The sequence below is a fragment of the Engystomops pustulosus genome, chromosome 1 (assembly GCF_040894005.1).
Source record: "Engystomops pustulosus chromosome 1, aEngPut4.maternal, whole genome shotgun sequence".
In the NCBI taxonomy this organism is placed as follows: Eukaryota; Metazoa; Chordata; class Amphibia; order Anura; family Leptodactylidae; genus Engystomops; species Engystomops pustulosus.
Window position 1 is genome coordinate 170,098,644 of NC_092411.1, and position 26,410 is coordinate 170,125,053.

The following is a 26,410-nucleotide window of genomic DNA, read 5'->3' on the forward strand; positions in this document are numbered from 1 at the left end:
GTAGGTCTGACATATGAAACACAAAGAAAAAAATCCCGGCACTGGCAAAATCTTCTGCAGCATGCTGTAGAAGATTTTAAATGTGCCGGGATTTTCTTCTTTACCTGTCTGAGGCATAAACCTTACCCAGAGCACTGCTCACAGAGTGCCGTCTACCTGCTTATCCTCTGACATATGAAACACAGTCTGAAAAAAAATGTCTAAGTCTTGTTCATATGAATTCATGTGCTGCTCATTTTCTACAACCAGTAAATTTGAAAAAAGATATTTGACCCCTAAAAATAAAATCTACAGAACATAATGACAGAATGACAAATATGAACATCTCATCCTGTAAAATGCAGAAAATATAAAGAATGCTGAATAGAAAGTTGCAAGGGACGGTAGTTTACCTCTATGATCTTGACAAACCTGGGGAACACAGGGTTCCTGGACACAGGGATTACAGGGACATTAGGGAATAATTCGGGAACTATGAGAGGAGTGAGAGCTGTCATGATGGGGGCTCCAGGAGCAGCCCCTCCTTCCCCGTCGCCAGCACCACTTTCTCCACTGTTACCCTCTTCATCTTCGCCACTTGCTCCACTGTGTGCTCCATCGTCCCCAGAGAATGCACCGCTACCGCGATTTCCGTAGCTGCGTACAGCTGCACGGAAAAAACCGTGCTTCAGCTGAGGTGTAGGAAAGGCTGCATTAAGACAGCGAGAAAGCAGAGTTCTGGTTAATGCGGTCTCGGTGTAAGAATTAAGGGCAGAGCGCTGCCTGCAGGTCGTGTACGCTCTCCGCCCCACTTGTCGGTCTGCACCGAGTCCTAGCATTCGATACCGTCTCAAACACCGGCTACTAAGCCACAAAGGAACGGAAGACATAATGCTTCTTTACGCTCCCGAGCTCCACGCTTTCCTAACGAACAGCACTAGCTTTTCTTCCGACGCACACTGATTACGTCATGAACTACCACGCAATAGAGGGGTTTCAAGGATAGAGAAATAGAGACTATTTTGGATGTTGCTGCGATAACCCTGGTATTTCAATGAAAAACTACCATATGTGATTCTCTTGTTTTGCCATAGAAGACATTTGTGACAGTGTTTTCTTTGCGCCTATTCTCACTACACGTTGTCTTACTATGAAATGTGCAGTGCGCTGTATGCACGCGATAAAACCTTCTAAATACTCGCTAGATGTAGTTGCTACCAGAATGCAATTTCTCTGGTTTCAGGAGAGTTGTGGTACTCTCTATATTTTTCTAGGACACAGATATAGTTTAATTTAGTGGCCTTGGGTCAGCTCTTTCTGCATTTATATTCTTGTGGCTATGGATGCGTTATTTATATCCAGGGACATTGCTATGATCATAAAATATCCGGGTTACAGGGCCTAATACACAAGTTTCTGAAGTGTTCACTTCTGTACATAACCTTCCTCACCTGTGTGTGCATAGTTTCATAGTTTATACGGTTGAAAAAAGACACTTGTCCATCAAGTTCAACCAAGGAAGGGTAGGGATTGGATGAGGAAGGGATTTAGGGGAAACAATCCTATATAGCATAACAATCAATGTTATTTAGGTGTAAAAAGGCATCTAGACCCTTCTTGAAGCTCTCCGCTGTCCCTGCTGTGACCAGCGCCTGAGGCAGGCTATTCCACAGATTGACAGTTCACATAGTAAAAAAGCCCTGTCGCCTCCGGTGATTAAACCTTGGTTTCTCCAAACGGAGACAGTGCCCCCTCGTCTTTTGATTTGATTTAATCTGGAACAACTTACCACCATATTTTTTGTATGGACCATTCATATATTCATATAAATTAATCATGCCCCCTCGTAGTCGTCTCTTTTCCAGACTAAATAAATCTAATTGTTTTAATCTTTCCTCATAACTAAGACCCTCCATACCCCTTATCATTTTTGTGGCTCTACGTTGAACCCTCTACAGCTCCAGGGCATCCTTTTTATGGACCGGTGCCCAGAACTGGACAGCATATTCCAGGTGAGGCCGAACCAATGCCCGGTATAGTGGTAATATTACATCCCTATCACGAGAGTCCATACCACTTTTGATACATGACAAGATCCTACTAGCTTTAGAGGCAGCTGATTGACATTGCATGTTGTTATTCAATTTATGATCTACTAGCACCCCCAGGTCCTTCTCAACAAGGGACTCTCCCAGATTTACACCCCCAAGGACATATTTTGCCTTTGGATTATTGGCCCCCAGGTGCATAACATTACATTTATCCACATTAAACCTCATTTGCCAATTGGATGACCAAACATTCAGTTTGTCCAAGTCAACCTGCAGCCTATGAACATCCTCCATAGACTGTATTACACTACACAGTTTGGTGTCATCTGCAAAAATAGACACAGTGCTATTAATTCCTACCTCTATATCATTAATAAATATATTAAATAGTAGTGGGCCAAGCACAGACCCTGGGGTACACCACTCATAACTGGTGACCATTCCGAGTAGGAATCATTGACCACAACTCTCTGGATACGATCCTTCAGCCAGTTTTCAATCCAATTGCAAATGATTTCTGCCAAACCAATAGCCCTAATTTTACCCATCAGGCGTCTATGAGGGACAGTGTCAAATGCCTTTGCAAAGTCCAAGAACACAATATCCACAGCTGCTCCTCCATCCAGGCACCTGCTCACCTCTTCATAGAAGCAGATAAGGTTAGTTTGACAACTTCTATTCTTAGTAAACCCATGCTGGTTATCACTTATTATTCTATTTGATGTCACATACTCCAGTATGTAGTCTTTTACTAACCCTTCCAACACTTTCCCCACAATGGAAGTTAAGCTTACAGGCCTGTAATTGCCTGGCAAAGTTCTAGAGCCCTTTTTAAATATTGGCACCACATTTGCCTTGCGCCAGTCACTTGGCACCACACCAGACATTACGGAATCCCTGAAGATTTTAGACAGTGGTACAGCAATAACAGAACTGAGTTCTTTAAGAACTCTGGGGTGTAACCCATCTGGTCCAGGAGCTTTGTACACATTGATTTTATTGAGCTTAGATTGGATAATGCCTACATTCAGCCAGTCTACTATATTACAGGGTGCATGACCCGCACTGGCACCACCCACGTCAGAAGTTCTCTCTTCTATTGTATATCTTCTAGTGCATATCATATCCAGCTACAGAAAACACATCCCTACCTTTTACATACATTGACAGCAGGTGCTGTGTCCTCAGATTTGAGTTATCTGTCTTCTCTATTAGGTCAACCATCATCATGTCTTAGGGCTTATTCACATGGCCGTCTGCAGGGACTTACATGCAGTCGCATGTACTCCCCCATAGACGGCAATAGCGGCACGGCGGGATACGGTGCTACACATATGTGGCACCGATCCGGGCCACACACCGCAAAAAGATAGAGCATGCTCTATCTTTCGGTGTGTGTGTGCGGCCGTGTCCCTCTATTATCTATGGAAGGAGGAGGGGTCACCTCCTCCTCCACTCCAGTACTCTTTGGCTGCCCGCAAAACTAGGACATGCGCAAGCCATATTTTCTCAGTTGCTTCCATGGTTCATGCACACTACTGCTCGTTTTGGTAGTCATGTTACAGATTCATCGCTCAGCCCCAGATAACACACGGGATACAAGCAAAGGCCCATGGGACCTCAGGCTTAGGCCCCATTAATTATTATTTTTTATTTATAGAGCCCATTCACACGGCCGTTGTGGGGATTTATTTCCAGCTGCAAATTTCCGTCCAGGTATACATCCCCATAAATGGCTACGACGACCCGGTGGCGGCACGGTGTGGCACTGAACCATTCCATACACGGGTAAAAAAAAGATAGAGCATGCTCTATCTTCCCTTGTATGTACGGCTGCGCAGCGCTATTTCCTATAGAGAGGGGAGAGCAGCGCATACCCATCCCACTCTCCAATGTTTGCTCATCCGTTTGCTCATCCGGGCTACAGCCAGGTGAGCACACGTCCATTTGAATACAGCTTTAACCTGTCCACCACAATATAAGGAACTCAACCACTTAATAATAAAAATTCTAAATATTTATTTCATATTTTTTAAAAAAAACTACGACATTACATCACATATTCACTAAAAATGGTCCCAAATTTTGTTGCAAGAGGACACAATATGATAAGCTTCCTTATTAGTTCCTATTACATGATTCTAAGTTTTCTTGGAAAATTACATCTATATATTAGATCTAAATTAATCACTGAATACATACTACTGGGACAGAATTCATTACTTCTGCAATCAGCTGCCACGAATCGCGGGTGTTTTTCCGCTGATCGGCACCGACGGCTTCAAAAAGAGGGCGGCGCACAGACGCCACCATCTCGCCGAGGATCGTCACACGCCATGACGGCATCTCCCGAAGACCCAAGGCTGCTTCATGTTAACTCATTCATTACAATGTGCCATATGTCAGGCTTGCAGGTGTGGATCCTCTGGACCACTGCAGACGATGACACAAGCCACTACCTGGGACCGGAGTCTAAGTGGTACCCGGTTTTCACCAGACAAGCTGTGGCGTGGTACCACCAGGTCGTTCCTCAGGCGTGACTTGTCTGCAGTGGCGGCCACGGTCGAAGTACAGAAACAGCAGACAATCTTGTGGTCGAAGTCCAGGCACAAGGGCAGGCAGCAGAGATGCAACGTCAGAGTCCTGTCCGGGGTCAGCAACAGGAGGTCCAAGCAGAAGGGTACGGGAACACAGCACACAGGACAGCAGCACGGAGGAACACAGGTACACGGGAACACGGAGGGACTCAGGTAACACTGGAACACGGAGGGACTCAGGAAAGCAGGAGACACAGGAATCGCAGAATAGCTTTCTCTCAGGCTGTGAGGCACAAAGATCCGGCAGGGTGAGATGGGAGAGGCAGATATAAATAGCCTCATGGGAAATGGCCATCGCCAATTAATGGCACGCTGGCCCTTAAAATTCTCTAAGGCTGCTACGCGCGCGCCCTAAAACACGGGGACGTGCGCACACGGATCGAGGCCAGGACTAGGGAGCGGGGAGAGGTGAGAAGCGCTGCGCCTGCAGGGAGCGAGAGGCACGGGTGAGCCCGCGATATGTGTCACAGGACCACCCGTGACACCATACTGTAGTATGGCAGTATATGATAGGATTGTACAGACAACCTAGAGTTAAAGTACCCTAGGGAGTCTGAAATATAGTAAAAATAAAGTTAAAAAAAAAATTATAATAAAAAAACATAAAACTCAAATCACCCCCCTTTCCCTAGAACTGATATAAATATACGGTAAATAAACAGTAAAATCATAAACAATTTAGGCATTGACGCGAAAATGCTCGATCTATCAAAATATAATAACGTTTTATCACTGTGTTCAACCCTGTAACGCAAAATAGCGCCTGAAGTCAAAAATGGAACTTTGCCATTTAAATAAAAAATTTAAAATTCTCTAAAAAGTGATCAAAAGGTTGTACAGTCCTACAAAGCCGCAAAAAACTACACCTCCCAAAGCTCTGTATACCAAAGTATAAAAAAAGTTATTAGCGCCAGAAGACCCCCCAAATTTTTTTGTACAGGTTTTAATTTTTGTAAATGTATGAAAATATTATAAAACATATAAAAAAATTGGTATCCCCGTAATCATACCGACCCAAAGAATAAAGTAGACATGTCATTTGGAGCATACAGTGAAATCCGTAAAATCCAAGCCCACAAGAATACGGCACAAATGCGTTTTTTTTACCAATTTCACTGCATTTGGAATATTTTTCCCACTTCCCAGTACATGGCATGGAAAATTAAATACCACCATTTCGAAGTGTAATTTGTTATGCAGAAAATAAGCTGTAACACAGTTCTGTACATGGAAAATAAAAAAGTTATAGATTTTAGAAGGTGGGGAGTGAAAAATGAAAACGCAAAAATGAAAAAGGGCTGCAGCGCGAAGGGGTTAATGATGCAGTAGTAATGGTCGCGGTATTGTGTTATTATCCATTTATGATGCAGTTGTAATGGTAGTGGTGTGGTGGTATTATTTAGTAATGATGCAGTGGTAATGGTAACGGTGTGGTGGTATTGTTCACTCATAATGCAGTAGTAATGGTAGCGGTGTGGTGGTATAATTCAGTAATGATGGAGTGGTTATGATAACAGTGTGGTGGTAATATTCAGTCATGGTGCAGGGATAATGGTAGCAGTGTGGTGGTATTATTCATTCATGATGGAGTGGTCATGGTAACAGTGTGGTGGTAGTGGTGTGGTGGTTGTGGTGGTATTATTCAATCATGAGGCAGGGATAATGGTAGCAGTGTGGCGGTATTATTCAGACATGATGCAGTGGCAATGGTAATGGTATGGTGGTATTATTCAGTCATGATGCAGTGGTAGTGGTGTGGTGGTATTATTCAGTCATGATGCAGTGGTCTACATCTGAAAAAGAGTGGTTCAGACTGCATTCACAGGTTGCAGCCCAAACTGCATCACAATCAGTTGTGAGGTGTTTTTAGGTGCAGTTTTTGTAAATTTAACAGATGAAAGACGGGTGAATTTCATTTTGAACGGGAAACATGTTCAGTAAATATGTTTCACCTGTTCAGTTCATGTCTTTTACCTGTTAAAATAAGAAACTGCACCTAAACTTGCTCAAAACTCATTGTAATGTAGTTTATGTTGTTGGGTAAATGCTGCCTCAAGGCAAATTCCCAAGTGGCATTTTTAACCCCTTAAGGACGCAGGGTTTTTTCGCTCATTTCTCGCTCTCCACCTTCAAAAATCCATAACTTTTTCATTTTTACGTGTACAGACCCGTGTGAGGGCTTATTTTGTGCGTAATAAATTTTACTTTCCCGTAATGTTATTTATTTTAACATGCCATGTACTGCGAAGCTGAAAAAAAATCCAAATGTGGAAAAATTGAAAAAAACTGCACATGCGTCACGTTCTTGTGGGCTCAGTTTTTACGACTTTGTCTGTGCACTCAAAATAACACCTCAGCTTTATTCTTTAGTTCGGTGCGATCGCGGTGATACCAAATTTATATAGGTTTTACTGTGTTTTAATACATTTTCAAAATGTAAAAGAATGTGTACAAAAAAGAAAAAAAAATTTTTGCCATCTTCTGAAGCTAATAACTTTTTCATACTTTGGTGCACAGAGCTGTGTGAGGTGTCATTTTTTGTGAAATGAGCCGACCTTTACATTGCTTTTAGGTCTGTGCGACATTTTGATCATTTTTTATTCCATTTTTTATGTGATGTAAAAAGGTGTAAAAGTCGCATTTCGGACATTTGGGCGCCATTTCCCGTCTCGGAGGTCACCGCTGGCTGTAACCGTTTTTATATTTTGATAGATCGGGCATTTTGGGACGCGGCGATACCTAATGTGTCTGTGATTTTTACTGTTTATTATATTTTATATCAGTTCTAGCAAAAGGGGGGTGATTTGAATTTTTAATATTTTATAAAAATTTTTTATTTTTTAAACTTTTTTTTTTCTTTATTTTTCCACTATTTCTTAGACCATGTAGGGCAGTGATTTTCAACCTGTGTGCCGCGACACATGGTTGAGTGTGCCGCGTGGAAAGTTCCCCGAACCATGGTGTCCATGTGTAGTGCTGCCGCCGCGCCCCTGTGTTTCAGCCCCCATACTTACCTACAAGCCCCGCGTCGGCGATCCGCCCATCTCCTGCTCCTGCTACCTGCTACCTGACGTCAGGTCGCGTAAGTCACGTGACCAGAGGCGCGCGGTGCAGGAGCTACAGAAGGTGGGCGGATCGCTATTAGGAGTGAAGGTACGCGGAAGAAGACATCAAGGGTAAGTATATAAGGTTATTATTTGTATAGGCAGCTAGGGTCTTTTTTTTATTAGTAAAGAGAGGCTGGGGCTTTTTATTAGTAAAGGGAGGCCTCTAGGGCCTTTTAATTAGTAAAGGGGGGCCTGTAGGGACTTTTAATTAGTAAAGGGGGGCCTCTAGGGCTTTTTATTAGTTAAAGGAGGCCTCTAGGGCTTTTAATTAGTTAAGGGAGGCCTCTAGGGCCTTTTAATTAGTAAAGGGAGGCCTCTAGGGCCTTTTAATTAGTAAAGGGGGGCCTCTAGGGCCTTTTAATTAGTAAAGGGAGGCCGCTAGGGGCTCTTAATTAGTAAAGGGAGGCCGCTAGGGTCTTTTAATTGGTAAAGGGAGGCCGCTAGGGGCTCTTAATTAGTAAAGGGAGGCCGCTAGGGGCTCTTAATTAGTAAAGGGAGGCCACTAGAGGTTTTTATTAGTAAAGGGAGGTCGCTAGGGGCTCTTAATTAGTAAAGGGAGGCCGCTAGGGGCTCTTAATTAGTAAATGGAGGCCGCTAGGGGCTATTAATTAGTAAAGGGAGGCCGCTAGAGGTCTTTATTAGTAAAGGGAGGCCGCTAGGGGCTCTTAATTAGTAAAGGGAGGCCGCTAGGGGCTCTTAATTAGTAAAGGGAGGCCGCTAGGGTCTTTTAATTATTAAAGGGAGGCTGCTAGGGGCTCTTGATTAGTAAAGGGAGGCCGCTAGGGTCTTTTAATTATTAAAGGGAGTCTGCTAGGGGCTCTTAATTAGTAAAGGGAGGCTGCTAGGGGCTCTTAATTAGTAAAGGGAGGCCGCTAGAGGTTTTTATTAGTAAAGGGAGGCCGCTAGGGGTTTTTTATTAGTAAAGGGAGGCCTTTTATGACTGTTTTAGTGTCATTTTGTGCTATTTTGGTTGGTGGTGTGCCCCAGGATTTTCTAAGTATAAAAAGTGTGCCGCGGCTCAAAAAAGGTTGAAAATCACTGATCTAGGGTACATTAACCCTAGATGGTCAGATCGCTCCTACCATATACTGCAATACTTCTGTATTGCAATATATGGCATTTTTGCAGCTCTTTCATTACAATGAGCCACTGGCTCATTGTAACGAATCTGCAGATGCCAGATAGCCTCGGGTCAAATGAAGACCCGAGGCTACCATGGCAACCGATCACCGCCCCCCGATGATGTTCGGGGGCGTGGCGATCGCAATAAAGATGGCGGCGCCCGCGCGCCGCCGTCTTTTAAATGCTGCCAGCGACTTTGCCGGCGGCAACAAAAGGGTTAATAGCCGATATCGGTGCAAGCACCGACCGCGGTTATTAGCGGTGGGGGTTTGCTGCAATATGCAACAACCCCCACCTTTGTATGAAGAGGACTCAGCCCGTGAGCCCTCTTCATACATTCCCTACACCTCGGCGCCGTAGAGCTATGGCGCAGAGCGTTAAGGGGTTAAAAGGAACCAAAATGCAGTTGGTAGGGGCTTTGCCCAAAAAAAGAAACGCATGTGTCTTATGGAAAACGCATGTGTTTTGGCCAAACTTCCGTTTTGGTTCCTTTAAAAAAATTGACAATAACATGATGTGTGAAAACCACCCTGAGAGTCCGATCACACGGTGGGATATTGGTGCGTTTTTAAACTCCTTGACAGTGTGTGAGTTTTTGCATGTTTACCATGTGTTTGGCTGCTGTGAAATAGGTTTCTTTTTATTGCTGGAGGTTTAAGGAATTGTGGACCCTGCTTAAATAGATTGCTAAGAGGGAACCCTGCCTGAATAGTTTTGGGGTCCAAAGTGCAGTCAGTAGTGGTGTGAGGTGTATGTATGATATATGTGGGGGCATAGTGTGTTCAGTTGTGGTGGAAGGGATATATATGATATATAGGTCCACAGTGTGGTCAGGTGTGGTGTGAGGGTTATATATGATATATGTGGGACCACAGTCTGGTCAGTTGTGGTGTGAGGGGTATGTATGATATATGTGGGGCACAGTGTGGTCAGTTGTGATATGAGGGAATATATGATATATAGGGGGCACAGTGTGGTCAGTTGAGGTGTGAAGGGTATATATGATATATGTGGGGGCATATATGATATACGTAAGGGCACAGTGTGATCTCTTGCGGTGTAAGGGATATATATGATATTTTAAGTGCACAGTGTGGTCAGTTGTGATGTGAGGGGTATATATTATACATGTGCTGGCGCAGTGTGGTCATTTGTGGTGTGAGGGGTATATATAATTTATGTGGGGGGAAAGTGTGATCAGTTGAGGTATTAGGGTATATATGATATATGGGGGGGGGGGGGCACAATGTGATCTGTTTAGGTATGAGGTGTGTATGCAAGAGGTGTGAGAAGCATATAAGATAATGCCAACCATGTTTGTTTTATAAACCTGCAGAGATGAGTCATGGCTGGAAGAAGTCTCCTGGAAGATCAGACAGAAGGGAAGAGACAACATCAGGGACGTCATCAGTAAATCATTAGATTATAGTGCAGCCTCTGTGCAGGACCGGTATCAACTACTATATGGTAACTATATGGTGGTAAATACTGGTCTGTGTGTGTAGGTTATCATTTAGTATTGCAGTATTATTCAGTCATTATGTAGTGGTGATAATCATGTAGTGTTATTATTTGGGACATGTACAGATGTGTCATTAGTGATAGTGTCCTTTGCACAATGGTGTTTGTATAATAACAATATGGCAGTAAAGTTCATCAATAAATAAAGTGTCTATGTGGTAAATTATTTGTAATACTGGCCTGTGTATATAGTCTTGTGTTCAATCTGAGTATGTTGGTATTTTTCTTTATGTTGTGGCAATGCTGTGGGTTGCATGAGATTGAGATTATGAGACTATTTTTTCCACACATGTTGTTTTTAATTTTAGTAGTAAATTTTGGCCGATAAGTTTTGAGTTTATTTACAAAAAAAGTAAAAAAATAATGAATTTTTGAAATTCAAAATCAATGCGCTTTCAGGCAGATAGATTTACCACCTACATAAGTTGCTAAATAACATTTCCCATATGTCTACATTACATTTTTATAATTATCAAAATATTTGGATAATTTATTTTGATGTCACGCGACTTACAAATGGAATATTGCTTTTTTCAAAATTTGTCGGTTATACGGTTATTTAGCTCTAAAATTTACACATTTCCAAAAGATAAAGAGAAAATCCATCTTACAATTTACCAAGCAATTTCTCCCAAGTACAGAGACCCCCCACATGTGGCCATTACTTCTTATATGGGCGCACAGCGAGGCACAGAAGGGAAGGAGCGCCCTGCAGCTGCCAGGTTTTTAGTTTCCTCATTGGCCCCTTTTATAGCCTATAAAATGTTAGCTTTTCCGTTATTGGGGCCCTGTGACAGCATTTTCTTTGCGGGATGAGATGCTTTTTCCAGTGTTACCATTTTGGGGTTGGTATCCCCTATTTGTTGAAAATGTATCAACTATTTTTTGAGGGCAACAGTAGAAAAGGATCAATTCTATACTGGATCTTTTACTTTTTTTTTTTTTTTTTTTTTTATAATCTTGTTATCTTTATTCTATGGGTCAATACAATTACGGGGATACCACTCTTTTTTTTTTCTAAATTTGCCCAATAAAAACCTAATGTGGGGAAAAATCTATTATTTGTTTATCTCTGTCTTCCAAGTGTCATAACATTTTTTGTCTTTTGCTACAGAGCTGATTGATGGCTTGTGTTTTGTGGGACATGTTGTACTTTGCAACAGTATAATTCTGGAGTACATATTTTGTGCGGGTTCAATAATTACTTACTTTTATTCTGCGGGTTGATGCGGACGCGGTGATAAAATATATGTCGGGTTTGTGTTATGATTTACACTGTTTTGTGCATTATATGTCTCCTTGGCTGCCGAGCTGCGGGGGCCCCATCCTAAATGAGGTTCTCCATACCACTGGGACCCTTAATCTGGCCCTGATTAGAACATAAGAAGGATCTTATTAAATGGACGTTTAATATCAAAAGGACATTCACGACCAGGCCCATTTTAATTTTGCAGTTTTAATTTTTCATTCCCAACCTTCAAAAATCCATAACTTTTTTTATTTATCCATGTAGTGAGCTGTGTTAAGTGTCACTGGTGCCCCTGCGACCAGTGACATAACTAGGAGAAGAAGGGCCCCATAGCAGGCTTCTGGATGGGGCTCCCCTTCTCACTAAAGAAATATACATATTTGTATACTCACACATGCAAGTTATAATCACACATTTATACACACATGTAGAGCATATATACACCACATATATGTTATATACATGTTATGCTGTGCAATGTTCAGCCTAATATGTATATAATGCTGCACATCCTCCACTCTTTAGTATGTCAGGTAGGATGACGGGACCCCCTGACACTGTGGGCCCCATAGCGGCTGCTACCACTGTAGTTACGCCCCTGCCTGCCACCCATATCCCGGGTCGTAGGCACACCTATGTGCCTTCCTGTGCCCCCAGAGCCTGCCTGCACTCTGCCTGCAACTCACCTCTCCTAGCTCCAGCAGCAGTCTCCATCTTCGTGTGTCCCCTGCCAGATCTTTGTGCTTCTATACCTAAGAGAAAGCTTTGTTCCATGCCCTTTGCAATTATCCTGATTACCCATTGTGACCTCGTTTCCGTTGCTCACTCCGATCCCGTGCTGCGTGTCCTGACCTACCCCTACGTCCCCGACTCTGATCCTGTGCTCCTTGTCTTGACCTCCTGCCTGTCCTCACCCACGAGTTTGCTTGATGAGTCTGTACTACGCCTTGGCCACCACTATGGACAAAGTTGCTCTTGTGGAACGACCTGGTGGTACCATGCCGCAACAAGTCCAACCTGCTTTGCAGCAGGTTCTGGTGAGAACCAGGTACTACTTAGACTCCTGTCCCAGGTGTCGGCTTGCGTCATTGTCTGCGGTGGTCCAGTGGGTCCACTACCCCTGGTTACTGACATAAAGACTTGTTTTTTATGTAACAAATTGCACTTTGTATTTAACCCCTCAATTCCAAAGCCACTTTTCACCTCTCTGACACAGCCCATTTTTTCAAATCTGCCCTGTGTCACTATAAGTGGTTATAACTTCAGAATGCTTTAACATATCCAAGTGATTTTGAAATAGGTTTCTCGTGACACTTAGTACTTCATGTTAGTTGAAAAATTTTGTTGGAATGTGTTGCGTTTATTTATGAAAAAACAGATATTTTGTGAAATTTTTTTTAAAAAGTCTTGATTTTTGAAAGTGTTCTACATTTTCCATACGTAGTCATAACAAAACAATGCATAGTCTTTTTTGTAAGATGTTAGGCTAGTGTTCGATTTCTCACATTTTCATAAAAAAACACAAAATCATGCATTTGCGGGACCTGCTCAAATTTCAAGTCACTTTTAAATGCCTAAATAAAAGTAAAACCCCATAAATTACTCCATTATAGAAACTACACCCCTTAATGTTTTTAAAACACTTTCAAGAAGATTGTTAACCCTTAAATTGTTTTACAGGAGATAAAACAAAATCGGATGCAATTTTGAAATTTACATTTTTTTGGCTAAATTAATGTGCTTTTTAAAAAATATACAAATTCTCAGTGGATAAAATACCAAAACGCTCCACAAAGTTTGATACCCAATTTCTCCTGAGTGTAGCAATACCTCATATGTGTTGGTAAACTACTGCATGGGCATTGAATGGAAGCTGCGCAATTCAGAGCAGATTATGCATTGTTTATGCATTGATTATGCATTTTATTGGCTATACAATCTTTATTTGTTTGTAAATTTGGACAAATAAGGGATTTTTTGTGACATTAGATGCTCTCTATAAATACTTCATTTTAGTGGGTCATAAGCTCATTGATGAGATTTTATTAACTCTTAAATGTAAACAAAAATTGTAAATTTTGGTTTCCTTTCTTCTTGTTTTTATCAAGCTGTCTGAAAGTCAGAATATTCCTAGTTGCCCATGGCAACCAATTATGGCTCACCTTTCATTTTACCAGTGCTCATGAATATTTTAAAGGGGAGCTGTGATTGGTTGCCATCGGCAACTAGGAATATTCTGACTTTCAGACAGCTTGATAAATCTGCCCCGTTATCTTTGTTCTATAGATCACTAGGATTACGGTGATACCTCATTAATATAGTTTTTTTAAAAATATATTTTCAATATACAATTCAATAAATACAATTTTACTGAAGAAAAACTAATACAGAGAAAATATCATTTATTTTCATATCTCCATCTTTTCGAAGACATAACTTTAACCCCTTGCCGACATAGTACTACATCACATGCCGCGTGCGGGTGCATGGAGAGAGCTCACGGGCTGAGCCCTCTTCATTGCCGGTAAGTCTTTGCTGCCTATCGCAGCAAAGGATTACTGGTAACACCCGCGAGCGTTGCCAGCACCGATCACAGGTGTTTTCCCGTCGATTGTCACCGGTGGCTTAAAAAGATGGCGGACGAGGATCGTCGCTCCCTGTGACGTCATCAGGTAGCGGCGATCCGTACAGCCTTCCTTCTTCCGAAGACTGCTTTGTGTTAATCCTTTCATTACAATATGCTATCATCACATTTTAAAGAATGAGGAGGAAAATCCACATATCCCATGTAGTATGGAAATATTTGGTAGGATCGATCAGACAACCTAGGGTTAAAGTAACCTAGGGAGTCTAAAAAAATAGTAAAAATTTAAAAAAAGTTTTAAAAAAATGATAATAAAAAACATACAAATTCAAATCACCCCCCCTTTCCCTGATATAAATATAAATAAACAGTAAAAATTCATAAACACATTAGGTATCGACACATCCAAAAAAGACAGATCTATAAAAATATAATAAAGGTTTTTCACTGCGTTTAACCCTGTAATGAAAAATAACGCCCAAAGTCGAAAATGGCACTTTCTTGTCATTTTAAAAATATAAAAAATTCTATAAAAAGTGATCAAAAGGTCATACAGTCCTAAAAATGATAACATTGTAAACGTCATCAAAAGTCGCAAAAAAACTAAACCTCCCAAAGCATACCAAAATATAAAAAAGGTTTTAGCACCAGAAGATGGCAAAATCCCCCCAAAAATTTTCGTACAGAAGGTTTTAAATTTTGTATATGTATTAAAAAATTATAAAACCTATACAAATTTGGTATCCCTGTAATTGTACCGACCCAAAGAATAAAGTAGACATGTCATTTGGGGTGTAAAGTGAAATCCGTAAAATCCAAGCCCACAAGAATACAACGCAAATGCGTTTTTTCACCAATTTCACTGAATTTGGAATTTTTTTTCCGCTTCCCAGTACACGGCATAGACTATTAAATACCACCATTTTGAAGTCTAATTTGTTACACAAAAAATAAGCCATAAAACAGCTTTGTATATAGAAAAATAAAAAAATTATAGATTTTTGAACGTGGGAAGTGAAAAATGAAAATGCAAAAAAACAAAACGGGCATAGGCGGGAAGGGGTTATTTTTTGTCCTTTTCAATGGTATCATTTTGGGGCACATACGGTAATTTTTTTGATGACTTTTTGGAATATTTTTGTGAAGGGACTTTACGAAAAATGTACATTTTTGGCAAGTTTTTCTGGTTTTGTTTTTATGGTGCTCACCAAGCAGGTGCAATAATATTATAGAGTTATTGTACAGATTGTTACTGATGTGGTGATACCAAATATGTGGGGGTTTTTTTGTGATTTTGTTTTTTTTTTTAACTTTATTAGATTTGTATAGGGAATGTTTGTATTTAGGGGACTTTAACTTTATTGAATTAATTATTTTTATAAAAAATTTTTTATTAAGTGTTATTAACTTTTTTTTACTTCTACAGGTTGGCTTGAACAAGCAATGCTCTGGTCGCTTGTCCAAGCTCTTCTTCACCTAATACAGGGTAATACAGATATATTACACTGTATTATGTAACATGCTGCGCATGCTCGGTGTGTTATAGCTGGGTCCTGCCATAAGGCAGGACCCAGCTCCTGGAAGAAGCCGCGCAGCCCCGGGGCACTGGCAGACCCAGCGGAGGACTGGATAAGCGCTGTGTGACCGCTGTGTGTAAGGGGTTAAGGCTCGCAATCGGGTGCTAGAGACGGGTACCAGCTGTGGGCTTGGATTTTACGACTTTCACTGAGTGCCCCAAATGTTTACTTTGTTCTTTGGGTCGGTACGATCATAGGGATACCAAATTTATATAGGCTTTATAATGCTTTCATACATTAAAAAATTAAAACCTCCTGTACAAAAAAAATCTTCATTTTGCCATTTTGTGGCACCAGTAACTTTTTCATACTTCAGTGTACCAAGCTGTGGGTGGTGCCATTTTTGCTGACGTTTTCATACTACCATTTTAAGGACTGTATGCCTTTTTTTATTGAATTTTTTGTATTTTTCAAAATGGGAAAAAAGTGGCATTTTTGACTTCTGGTGCTATTACCTATAACAGGCTAAACATGTTTATGATTTCTACTATTTATTTATATCAGTTCTAGAGAAAGTACTTTAACCTTAGGTTGTCCGATTGATTCTACCATATACTGCCATACAGCACGGCAGTAAACAGGTACTTTGAACATCATCTATTACAATGTCCAAATCACACATTGTAATACATAAGCTTAAATCAGACAGTCTTGGGTATTTGTATGACCCGAGGCTGTTATAGCAACCGATCACTGCCCCCAGATGACTTCATAGGGGCGGCTATTAAATCCAACATGACAGCGCCCACGCGCCGCCGGGATTTAGATGCCTCCAGCAGTATTGCCAGATGCATTTAAAGGGTTAACACCCTAATTGCCCACCTTGTATGGAGAGGGCTCAGCCTGTGACCCCTCTCCACTCACCCTGACGACATACAGATAAGTCACACGTCGGGAAGGGGTTAAAGTAGATTTAAGGCCCTTGGTCTGTATGACGGCTTTTGGCCTTTTGATAATGATATATTGGATACACTCTATGGGAATCTGATTATTAAACTAATGAATATTGCTCTTGTATGTACTGCCTGTAAATGAGGATCAAAAGATTACCCTACTGTGGATTTATGGTTCAGGCTCTCGTTAGAGGCTAATGAATAAAGAAATGGGCCCCAAAAAGAAGAAAATGTGGGACTTACGGCATCGATAGGGGGAGAAGGATAGAGGAAGGAAGGTGGTTTCTTCTCTGTCTACTCTCTGGGGAAGATTTACTTACCTGGTCAATTCGCGATCCAGTGGCGCGTTCTCTGTGGTGGATTCGGGTCTTCCGGCGATTCACTAAGGCAGTTCCTCCGACGTCCACCAGGTGTCGCTGCTGCGCTGAAGTCCGCCGAGGTCCGCAGGAGTTCACGATTCGTTGCTGGGTGCAGGTAAGCGCGTGTCCAGCGACACTTTTATTTTTTAAATACGGTGGTTTCTACAAATCCGTCGGGTTTTCATTTGGCCACGCCCCACGATTTCCATCGCATGCATGCCAACGCCGATGCGCCACAATCCGATCGCGTGCACCAAAAATCCAGGGCAATTCAGGGAAAAACGGCACAAATCGGAAATATTCGGATAACCCGCCATAAAAACGCGATTCGGGCAAAAAAGAGGGGGTCATTTACTAAGGAGTAAATGACCCCCTCTTTTTCATTTTTGCACCAGCGGTTCAATGGGTGGGTTGGATGGGAAGGGGGGGTATTATTGAAGATATACATGTAATTAGTGAAACAATTTGTCACGGGCACCCCCGCGATCCATAACACGGATCGCGGGGGCACCCGTGCCTCTCTCCGCTGCCCCGGTCCCGCTCCCGTGCACTCACCTCCCCTGGCTCCCGCTCCCATCCGGACTAGGTCCCGTGCAGTATCTCCAGATTTAAAGGGCGCTGGTCACTTCCTGTTCTGTATTTAACCCTATGACTCCCATCATTCCCTGCCGGATCTTTGTGTGTGTTCCATGGTGAAAGCTCCCCTGCGATATTCCTGCGTTCCTGTCTGTTCCTGCGTTCCTGTGTTTCCTGCGTTACTTGAGTCCCTCCGTGTTGCCGTGTTACCAGAGTTCCTCCGTGTTGCTGTGTTCCTGTGCCTGTCCTCCCGTTCCCTCCTGCCTGGACCTCCCGTTGCTGATCCCGGATTCGGACTTGACCTTGCATCTCTGCCCCCTGCCCTGACCTTCTGCTTGGACCTGACAACGAGACTGTCTTCCGCTAAGGTACCTCGACCTTGGCTGCCACCGCGGGCTAGTCGCACTTGTGGAACGACCTGTGGTATCCTGCCGCAGCAAGTGCCACTTAGACTCCGGTCCCAGGCTAGTACCATCTCCCGCGGTGGTCCAGAGGATCCACTGATCCTGACACAATTCAATTGTATGAGTTGTAGAATTGGGTGTAAATAGTATCTTGCAACTATACCCTATCCTCATTTAAATATCTACAACATAGGGTAAATTATTAACCGATTAAGAGGATATTGGATACAGATTTATAATTAAGGAATATCTTTTCTATTGAATGACTTGTATTCGCCCCATTTTCGGGGGGCACCGATCGTTGCTATGGCAACCCTGGGGTCCGATCAGGACCCAAGAGCTGGCTGCTGGCAGTGCCTGAAAGTTGCCGTCTATGACGTCACCTTAAAGGCAAAGTGTCAGCCTATGCATGTGCATAGGCTGACACTGCTAATACCCTGCAATACATCAGTATTGCAGAATATTATCATGAACAACCATGCAGATGATTGCTTGTTCATGTTCCATGGTGGAAATAGTAAAAAAAGTTTAAAAAAAACCCTTTTCAATAAAAAATAAAGTAATAAATCAATAAAAATGTCCATAAGCCCCATTCCATCTAAAGAGAAATTTAACGCTAAAAAAAGTCTAAATCATACCACAAACCCCACAGATAAAGTATCACCGCGTCCGTAACAATCCATAGAATAAATTGAAATAATTTTTGAACCCATATAATGAACGCCATAAAAAAACTTTAAAAACCTGCCATGATTTTTACCTATTGAATCCCACAAAAAAATGCAATAAAGAGTGATCAACAAAACATATGTACTCCACAATGATACTATTGCAAAGTACAACATGTCCCGCAAAAAAACAAGCCATCAACCAGCTCTGTAGCCAAAAACGTAACAATGTTATGCCACTTGGTAGACGGCGATGCAAAAATGATAGATTTTTCCCCACATTAGGGTTTTATTTGCCAAATTTACTAAGGCATAAGAAAAAATATTCATGTCTGGTATCCCCGTAATCATATCGACCCATAGAATAAAGATAACATGATTATTAGGCTATGCGGTGAACATGAAAAAAAAAATCCAGAATTGATACTTTTCTACTCCTGACTAGAGATGAGCGAACATACTGGTCCGAGCTTGATGCTCGTTTGAGCATTAGCGTACTCGAAACTGCTCATTGCTCGGACGAATACTTCGCCCGCTCGAGAAAATGGCAGCTCCCGCCGTTTTGCTTTTTGGCGGCCAGAAACAGAGCCAATCACAAGCCAGGAGACTCTGCACTCCACCCAGCATGACGTGGTACCCTTACACGTCGATAGCAGTGGTTGGCTGGCCAGATCAGGTGACCCTGGGATAGACTAGCCGCTGCCCGCGCTGCTCGGATCATTCTGTGTCTGGATGCCGCTAGGGAGAGAGCTGCTGCTGGTCAGGGAAAGCGTTAGGGTGTTCTATTAGAATAGTGTTAGGCAGGAGTGATTCAACAAGAACCCAACAGCCCTTCTTAGGGCTACAATAACGTTATACTTTTTTTTTTTTGTTTGCTTGTGGCTGGGCTTGCTGGCACTAGTAGTGCAGCTAGTACCATATTGTGAGGAATTTGCAGGGGGACTTGCTACCGTTGTGTTTAGCTCTTAGTGACACACATATCCACCTCAAACACCAAAGTGGGAAAATTTATTAGGGGTTTGATTTCAATTAGGCACAGTCTGCCATTTACTTTTTATTTTACGTTTATTTTTTCATAACTCAGCGTCATCTCATCTGGCATAGCAGTGTGCTTTCATACTTGGCTAGAAAATAGCCATAGGAGAATCCAAACGGCTTACTTACGCCTACAATAGCGTTATATATATTTTATTTCTGGTTGATCTGCTGGTGGCTGTCCTTGCTGCAGTGCATCTACTAGCCAATTGTGAGGAATTTGTAGTGAGACTTGCGACCGCTGTGTTTAGCGCTTAGTGACGCACATATCCATCGCAAAGACCGAAGTGGGAAAATTTATTAGGGGTTGGATTTCAATTAGGCACAGTCTGGCAGTTTCTTTTTATTTTACGTTTATTTTTTCATAACTCAGTGTCATCTCATCAGTGTGCTTTCATACTTGGCTAGAAAATAGCCAAAGGAGAATCCAAACGGCTTACTTACGCCTACAATAGCGTTATATATATTTTATTTCTGGTTGATCTGCTGGTGGCTGTCCTTGCTGCAGTGCATCTACTAGCCAATTGTGAGGAATTTGTAGTGAGACTTGCGACCGCTGTGTTTAGCGCTTAGTGACGCACATATCCATCGCAAAGACCGAAGTGGGAAAATTTATTAGGGGTTGGATTTCAATTAGGCACAGTCTGGCAGTTTCTTTTTATTTTACGTTTATTTTTTCATAACTCAGCATCATCTCATCAGTGTGCTTTCATACTTGGCTAGAAAATAGCCAAAGGAGAATCCAAACGGCTTACTTACGCCTACAATAGCGTTATATATATTTTATTTCTGGTTGATCTGCTGGTGGCTGTCCTTGCTGCAGTGCATCTACTAGCCAATTGTGAGGAATTTGTAGTGAGACTTGCGACCGCTGTGTTTAGCGCTTAGTGACGCACATATCCATCGCAAAGACCGAAGTGGGAAAATTTATTAGGGGTTGGATTTCAATTAGGCACAGTCTGGCAGTTTCTTTTTATTTTACGTTTATTTTTTCATAACTCAGCATCATCTCATCAGTGTGCTTTCATACTTGGCTAGAAAATAGCCAAAGGAGAATCCAAACGGCTTACTTACGCCTACAATAGCGTTATATATATTTTATTTTTTTTTGATCTGCTGGTGGCTGTCCTTGCTGCAGTGCATCTACTAGCCAATTGTGAGGAATTTGTAGTGAGACTTGCGACCGCTGTGTTTAGCGCTTAGTGACGCACATATCCATCGCAAAGACCGAAGTGGGAAAATTTATTAGGGGTTGGATTTCAATTAGGCACAGTCTGGCAGTTTCTTTTTATTTTACGTTTATTTTTTCATAACTCAGCGTCATCTCATCAGTGTGCTTTCATACTTGGCTAGAAAATAGCCAAAGGAGAATCCAAACGGCTTACTTACGCCTACAATAGCGTTATATATATTTTATTTCTGGTTGATCTGCTGGTGGCTGTCCCTGCTGCAGTGCATCTACTAGCCAATTGTGAGGAATTTGTAGTGAGACTTGCGACCGCTGTGTTTAGCGCTTAGTGACGCACATATCCATCGCAAAGACCGAAGTGGGAAAATGTATTAGGGGTTGGATTTCAATTAGGCACAGTCTGGCAGTTTCTTTTTATTTTACGTTTATTTTTTCATAGCTCAGCGTCATCTCATCAGTGTGCTTTCATACTTGGCTAGAAAATAGCCAAAGGAGAATCCAAACGGCTTACTTACGCCTACAATAGCGTTATATATATTTTATTTCTGGTTGATCTGCTGGTGGCTGTCCTTGCTGCAGTGCATCTACTAGCCAATTGTGAGGAATTTGGAGTGAGACTTGCGACCGCTGTGTTTAGCGCTTAGTGACGCACATATCCATCGCAAAGACCGAAGTGGCAAAATTTATTAGGGGTTGGATTTCAATTAGGCACAGTCTGGCAGTTTCTTTTTATTTTACGTTTATTTTTTCATAACTCAGCGTCATCTCATCTGGCATAGCAGTGTGCTTTCATACTTGGCTAGAAAATAGCCATAGCAATAGGATAGCATTGTTTGGTTTTAAAAACTAAAAAACGCAAAAAAAAAAAACACAAAAAAAACGCAAAAAAAATTAAAGTTATAACTTTCATTTTCAAAATGTTTAACCCGAGGGCTAGGGGTAGAGGACGAGGGCGGGGACGTGGGCGTCCAACTACTGCAGGGGTCAGAGGCCGTGGTCCTGGGCGGGGTGAGACACCACCTGCTGATGAGGGAGCAGGGGAACGCCGCAGAGCTACACTCCCTAGGTTCATGTCTGAAGTTACTGGGACTCGTGGTAGAGCACTATTGAGGCCAGAACAGTGCGAACAGGTGATGTCGTGGATTGCCGACAATGCTTCGAGCAATTTGTCCACCAGTCAGTCTTCCACGCAGTCCACCCATGTCACCGAAATCGGCACTCCTCCAGCTCCTGCACCTCAGCCTCCTCCCCCCCAGTCTGCCCCCTCCCAGGAAAATTTGGCATTTGAACTCTGAGGAACTGTTTTCTGGACCCTCCCCACAGTCACAAACCACTTGTCCGGTTGCTGCTGAGCAATTTTCCGATGCCCAGGTTTTCCACCAGTCGCAGTCTGTGGGTGATGATGACCTTCTTGACGTAGTGGAAGAAGTGTGTAAAGAGGTGTCCGACGATGAGGAGACACGGTTGTCAGACAGTGGTGAAGTTGTTGTCAGGGCAGGAAGTCCGAGGGGGGAGCAGACTGAGGGATCGGAGGATGATGAGGTGACAGACCCAAGCTGGGTTGAGAGGCCGGGTGAACACAGTGCTTCTGAGACGGAGGAGAGTCCTCGACCAGAACAGGTTGGAAGAGGTAGTGGTGGGGCCAGACGGAGAGGCAGGGCCAGAGCAGGTGCATCAGCGCCAAATGTGTCACGTAGTGAAGCTCCCGTGGCGAGGGCTCCCGCGGCGAGGGCTAGATTTTCAGAAGTCTGGAGGTCCTTTAAGGAAACACCGGATGACCGACGGACTGTGGTGTGCAACCTTTGCCAAACCAGAATCAGCAGGGGTTCCACCACTACTAGCTTAACTACCACCAGTATGCGCAGGCATATGAATGCTAAACACCCCACTCAGTGGCACCAAGCCCGTTCACCTCCGGCCGTGCACACCACTGCTCCTTCCCCTGTTTCAGCTGATAGACAGCCCCCTGCCCAGGACCCTGGCACAAAAACCCCATCGTCGCCTCCACGATCCTCCACAGCATCCACCAGCGTTCAGCTCTCCATACCCCAGACGCTGGAGCGGAAACGGAAATATCTCCAGATTGCTTAGCCTGGAGATGCTGCCCTATAGGCTAGTAGAGACAGAGGCCTTTCGCAACCTCATGGCGGCGGCCGCCCCTCGGTATTCGGTCCCCAGCCGCCACTACTTTTCCCGATGTGCCGTCCCAGCCCTGCACCAGCACGTGTCAGACAACATCATCCGTGCCCTGACCAACGCCGTTTCTGACAAGGTCCACCTGACCACGGACACGTGGACGAGTGCTGCCGGGCAGGGCCACTATATATCGCTGACGGCACATTGGGATAACTTGGTGGAGGCTGGGACCGAGTCTGACCCTGCGGCTGGTCATATACTGCCGACGCCGAGGATTGCGGGGCCTACCTCGGTCCAGGTCTTTCAGGCCTACTATGCCTCCTCCTCCTCCCACCCCTCCTCCACCTCCTCCTCCGAACTACCATCCGTGGGCATGGCGCCATCAGTCGCTAGCTCTAGGCACAGCAGCAGTGCCGTCGCTAAGCGACAGCAGGTGGTGCTCAAACTGCTGAGCCTAGGCGATAAAAGGCACACCGCCCAAGAGCTATTACAGGGCATCACGGCGCAGACTGATCTGTGGCTGGCACCGCTGAACCTGAAGCCAGGCATGGTTGTGTGTGACAACGGCCGTAACCTGGTGGCGGCTCTGCAACTCGGCAGACTGACACATGTGCCATGCCTGGCCCATGTGTTAAATCTGATAGTTCAGCGTTTCCTCAAGACATACCCCAATCTGTCTGATTTGCTCACGAAGGTGCGCCGCATCTGTGCGCATTTCAGGAAGTCCAGCAAAGATGCTGCCACTCTCAGAGCAGCACAGCGCCGCCTCCAACTGCCCGCTCACCGACTGTTGTGCGACGTGCCCACGAGGTGGAATTCAACATTAACCATGTTATCCAGAGTTTACCAGCAGCGCAGAGCGATTGTAGACTGCCAGATGTCAATTTCCACCAGAACTGGTAGTCAGGTCAGTCAGCTTCCTCAAGTCTACAATGAGAAGTGGACGTGGATGTCTGATATCTGTCAGGTGCTGAGTAACTTTGAGGAGTCAACACAGATGGTCAGTGGCGATGCCGCCATGATCAGCCTCACCATCCCGCTGCTTGGCCTGTTGAAAAACTCTCTGATCAGCATGAAGTCGGAAGCTTTGCGCTCGTCACAAGAGACGGGGGAAGAAGATTCCCTTGTTGATAGCCAAAGCACCCTTAGGTCTGTTTCTCAGCGCATATCGGAGGAGGTGGAGGTGGAGGAGGATGAGGAGGAAGAGGAGGAGAATGTTGGCGAGACACAAGAGGGGACCATTGTTGAGTCCTTCACTGTTCAGCGTGTATGGGCAGAAGAAGAGGAGTTGGAGGAGGAGGAAATGGACAGTCAGGCCAGTGAGGGGAGTTAATTCTTACGCGTTGGTACTCTGGCGCATATGGCAGATTTCATGCTAGGCTGCCTATCCCGTGACCCTCGCGTTCAAAGAATTTATTCCAGCACCGATTACTGGGTATTCACTCTCCTGGACCCACGGTACAAGCAAAATCTTTCCACTCTCATCCCTGGAGAGGAAAGGAGTGTGAGAATGCATGAATACCAGCAGGCCCTGGTGCACAAGCTGAAACACTATTTCCCTTCTGACAGCGCTAGGGGCAGAGTGCGTAGTTCTGCGGGACAAGTAGCGAGGGAGAGTAGGCGAGCAGGCAGCTTGTCCAGCACTGGCAAGGGTACGCTTTACAAGGCTTTTGCCAGCTTTATGTCACCCCAGCAAGACACTGTCACCTGTCCCCAGTCTCGGCAGAGTAGGGCTGATCTTTACAGAAAGATGGTGAGGGAGTACGTAGCTGACCATACCATCGTCCTAAATGATCACACAGCTCCCTACAACTACTGGGTTTCAAAGCTGGACATGTGGCACGAACTGGCGCTGTACGCCTTGGAGGTTCTTGCCTGCCCTGCCGCTAGCGTGTTGTCTGAGCGGGTTTTCAGTGCAGCTGGTGGCATCATCACCGATAAGCGTACACGCCTGTCGACTGACAGCGCTGACAGGCTGACGCTTATTAAGATGAATAAAGCCTGGATTTCTCATAATTTCCAATCTCCACCAGGTGAAGGAAGCTCAACCTGAATAATTTATGCACTCCTCCTCCTCCTCATTTTCCTCCTTCTCCTCCTCTTTGTACACTAAAGCAGAGGAAACTGGCTATTTTTTGACAGGGCCCACTGGCTCTAGCTATAGTACTTTATGCATTTAATTTTTCTGGAGGGCCACCTACCCGGTCCTCTGTTTGAAACAATTTTTGGGAGTGCCACATACAGGCACTCAATCTATTCAATTTTTCTGGAGGGCCACCTACCTGCTCCTCTGGTTTGAAAACTTTTTTGGACTGCCACATACAGGCACTCAATCTATTTCATTTTTCTGGAGGGCCACCTACCTGCTCCTCTGGTTTGAAAACTTTTTTGGACTGCCACATACAGGCACTATCCAAATTAAATTGTCTCCATAGCAGCCTCCACACGTTGTCTCCATTGCTACCTCCAAAAGTCGTCCATATAGCTGCCTCCATACATCGTCCCTTTATCAAACGAGGTGAGTCAGGCAGAAATTTGGGTTGTTTTCATGGATTCCACATCAAAGTTGTTAACTTTGTCGCCACCCTGCTGTGTTATCCACAAAATATACTGGCAAACTTTTATCATTTACCAATATTATTTCAGCGCTTCTTGCGCATCTGTTTACATTCCCCTCACCCGCCATATCCCAAACTTATAAGAACGCTACTACACTTGATCTTATACAAAAGGTTCTTAGAAGTGCTGTTTGGGGAGTAGCCTAGAGACAGGGGCTTGGATTGGCGAAAGCTCGCCTGGCAGCGGAGCCCCAGCTCCATGCGCATCATGCGCTTCTTGCGCATCTGTTTACATTCCCCTCACCCGCCATATCCCAAACTTATAAGAACGCTACTACACTTAACTTGGTGCAGGCTGGGACCGAGTCTGACCCTGGGGCTTGTCATATACTGCCGACGCAGAGGATTGCGGGGCCTGCCTCGGTCCAGGTCTCAAAGGCCTAGTATACCTCCTCCTCCTCCCACCCCTCCTCCACCTCCTCCTCCTCCGAATTACCATCCGTGGCCATGGCGCCATCAGTCGGTAGCTCTAGGCACAGCAGCAGTGCCATCGCTAAGCGACAGCAGGCGGTGCTCAAACTGCTGAGCCTAGGCGATAAAAGGCACACCGCCCAAGAGCTATTACAGGGCATTCCACATCAAACTTGTTAACTTTGTCACCCCCCTGCTGTGTAATCCACAAAATATACTGGCAAACTTTTATCATTTACCAATATTATTTCAGCGCTTCTTGCGCATCTGTTTACATTCCCCTCACCCGCCATATCCCAAACTTATAAGAACGCTACTACACTTGATCTTATAC

At 43.9% G+C, this 26,410-nt stretch overlaps 1 protein-coding gene across 3 annotated transcripts in view; it reads right to left on the reverse strand.

Annotated features, from left to right (window-relative positions):
- LONP1 (lon peptidase 1, mitochondrial) overlaps positions 1–26,410 on the reverse strand; it is a 562,611-nt gene that overhangs the window by 485,829 nt on the left and 50,372 nt on the right. For 2 of the 3 annotated variants that reach the window (XM_072113844.1, XM_072113842.1), the window contains exon 1: positions 393–962. The exons of the other annotated variant lie outside the window; for it this stretch is intronic. In XM_072113844.1, coding sequence (XP_071969945.1) covers positions 393–869 — 477 coding nt within the window. In that variant the 5' untranslated portion in view covers positions 870–962. Of the gene's footprint in view, positions 1–392; positions 963–26,410 lie in introns of those variants that run through there. 3 annotated transcript variants of the gene reach the window in all.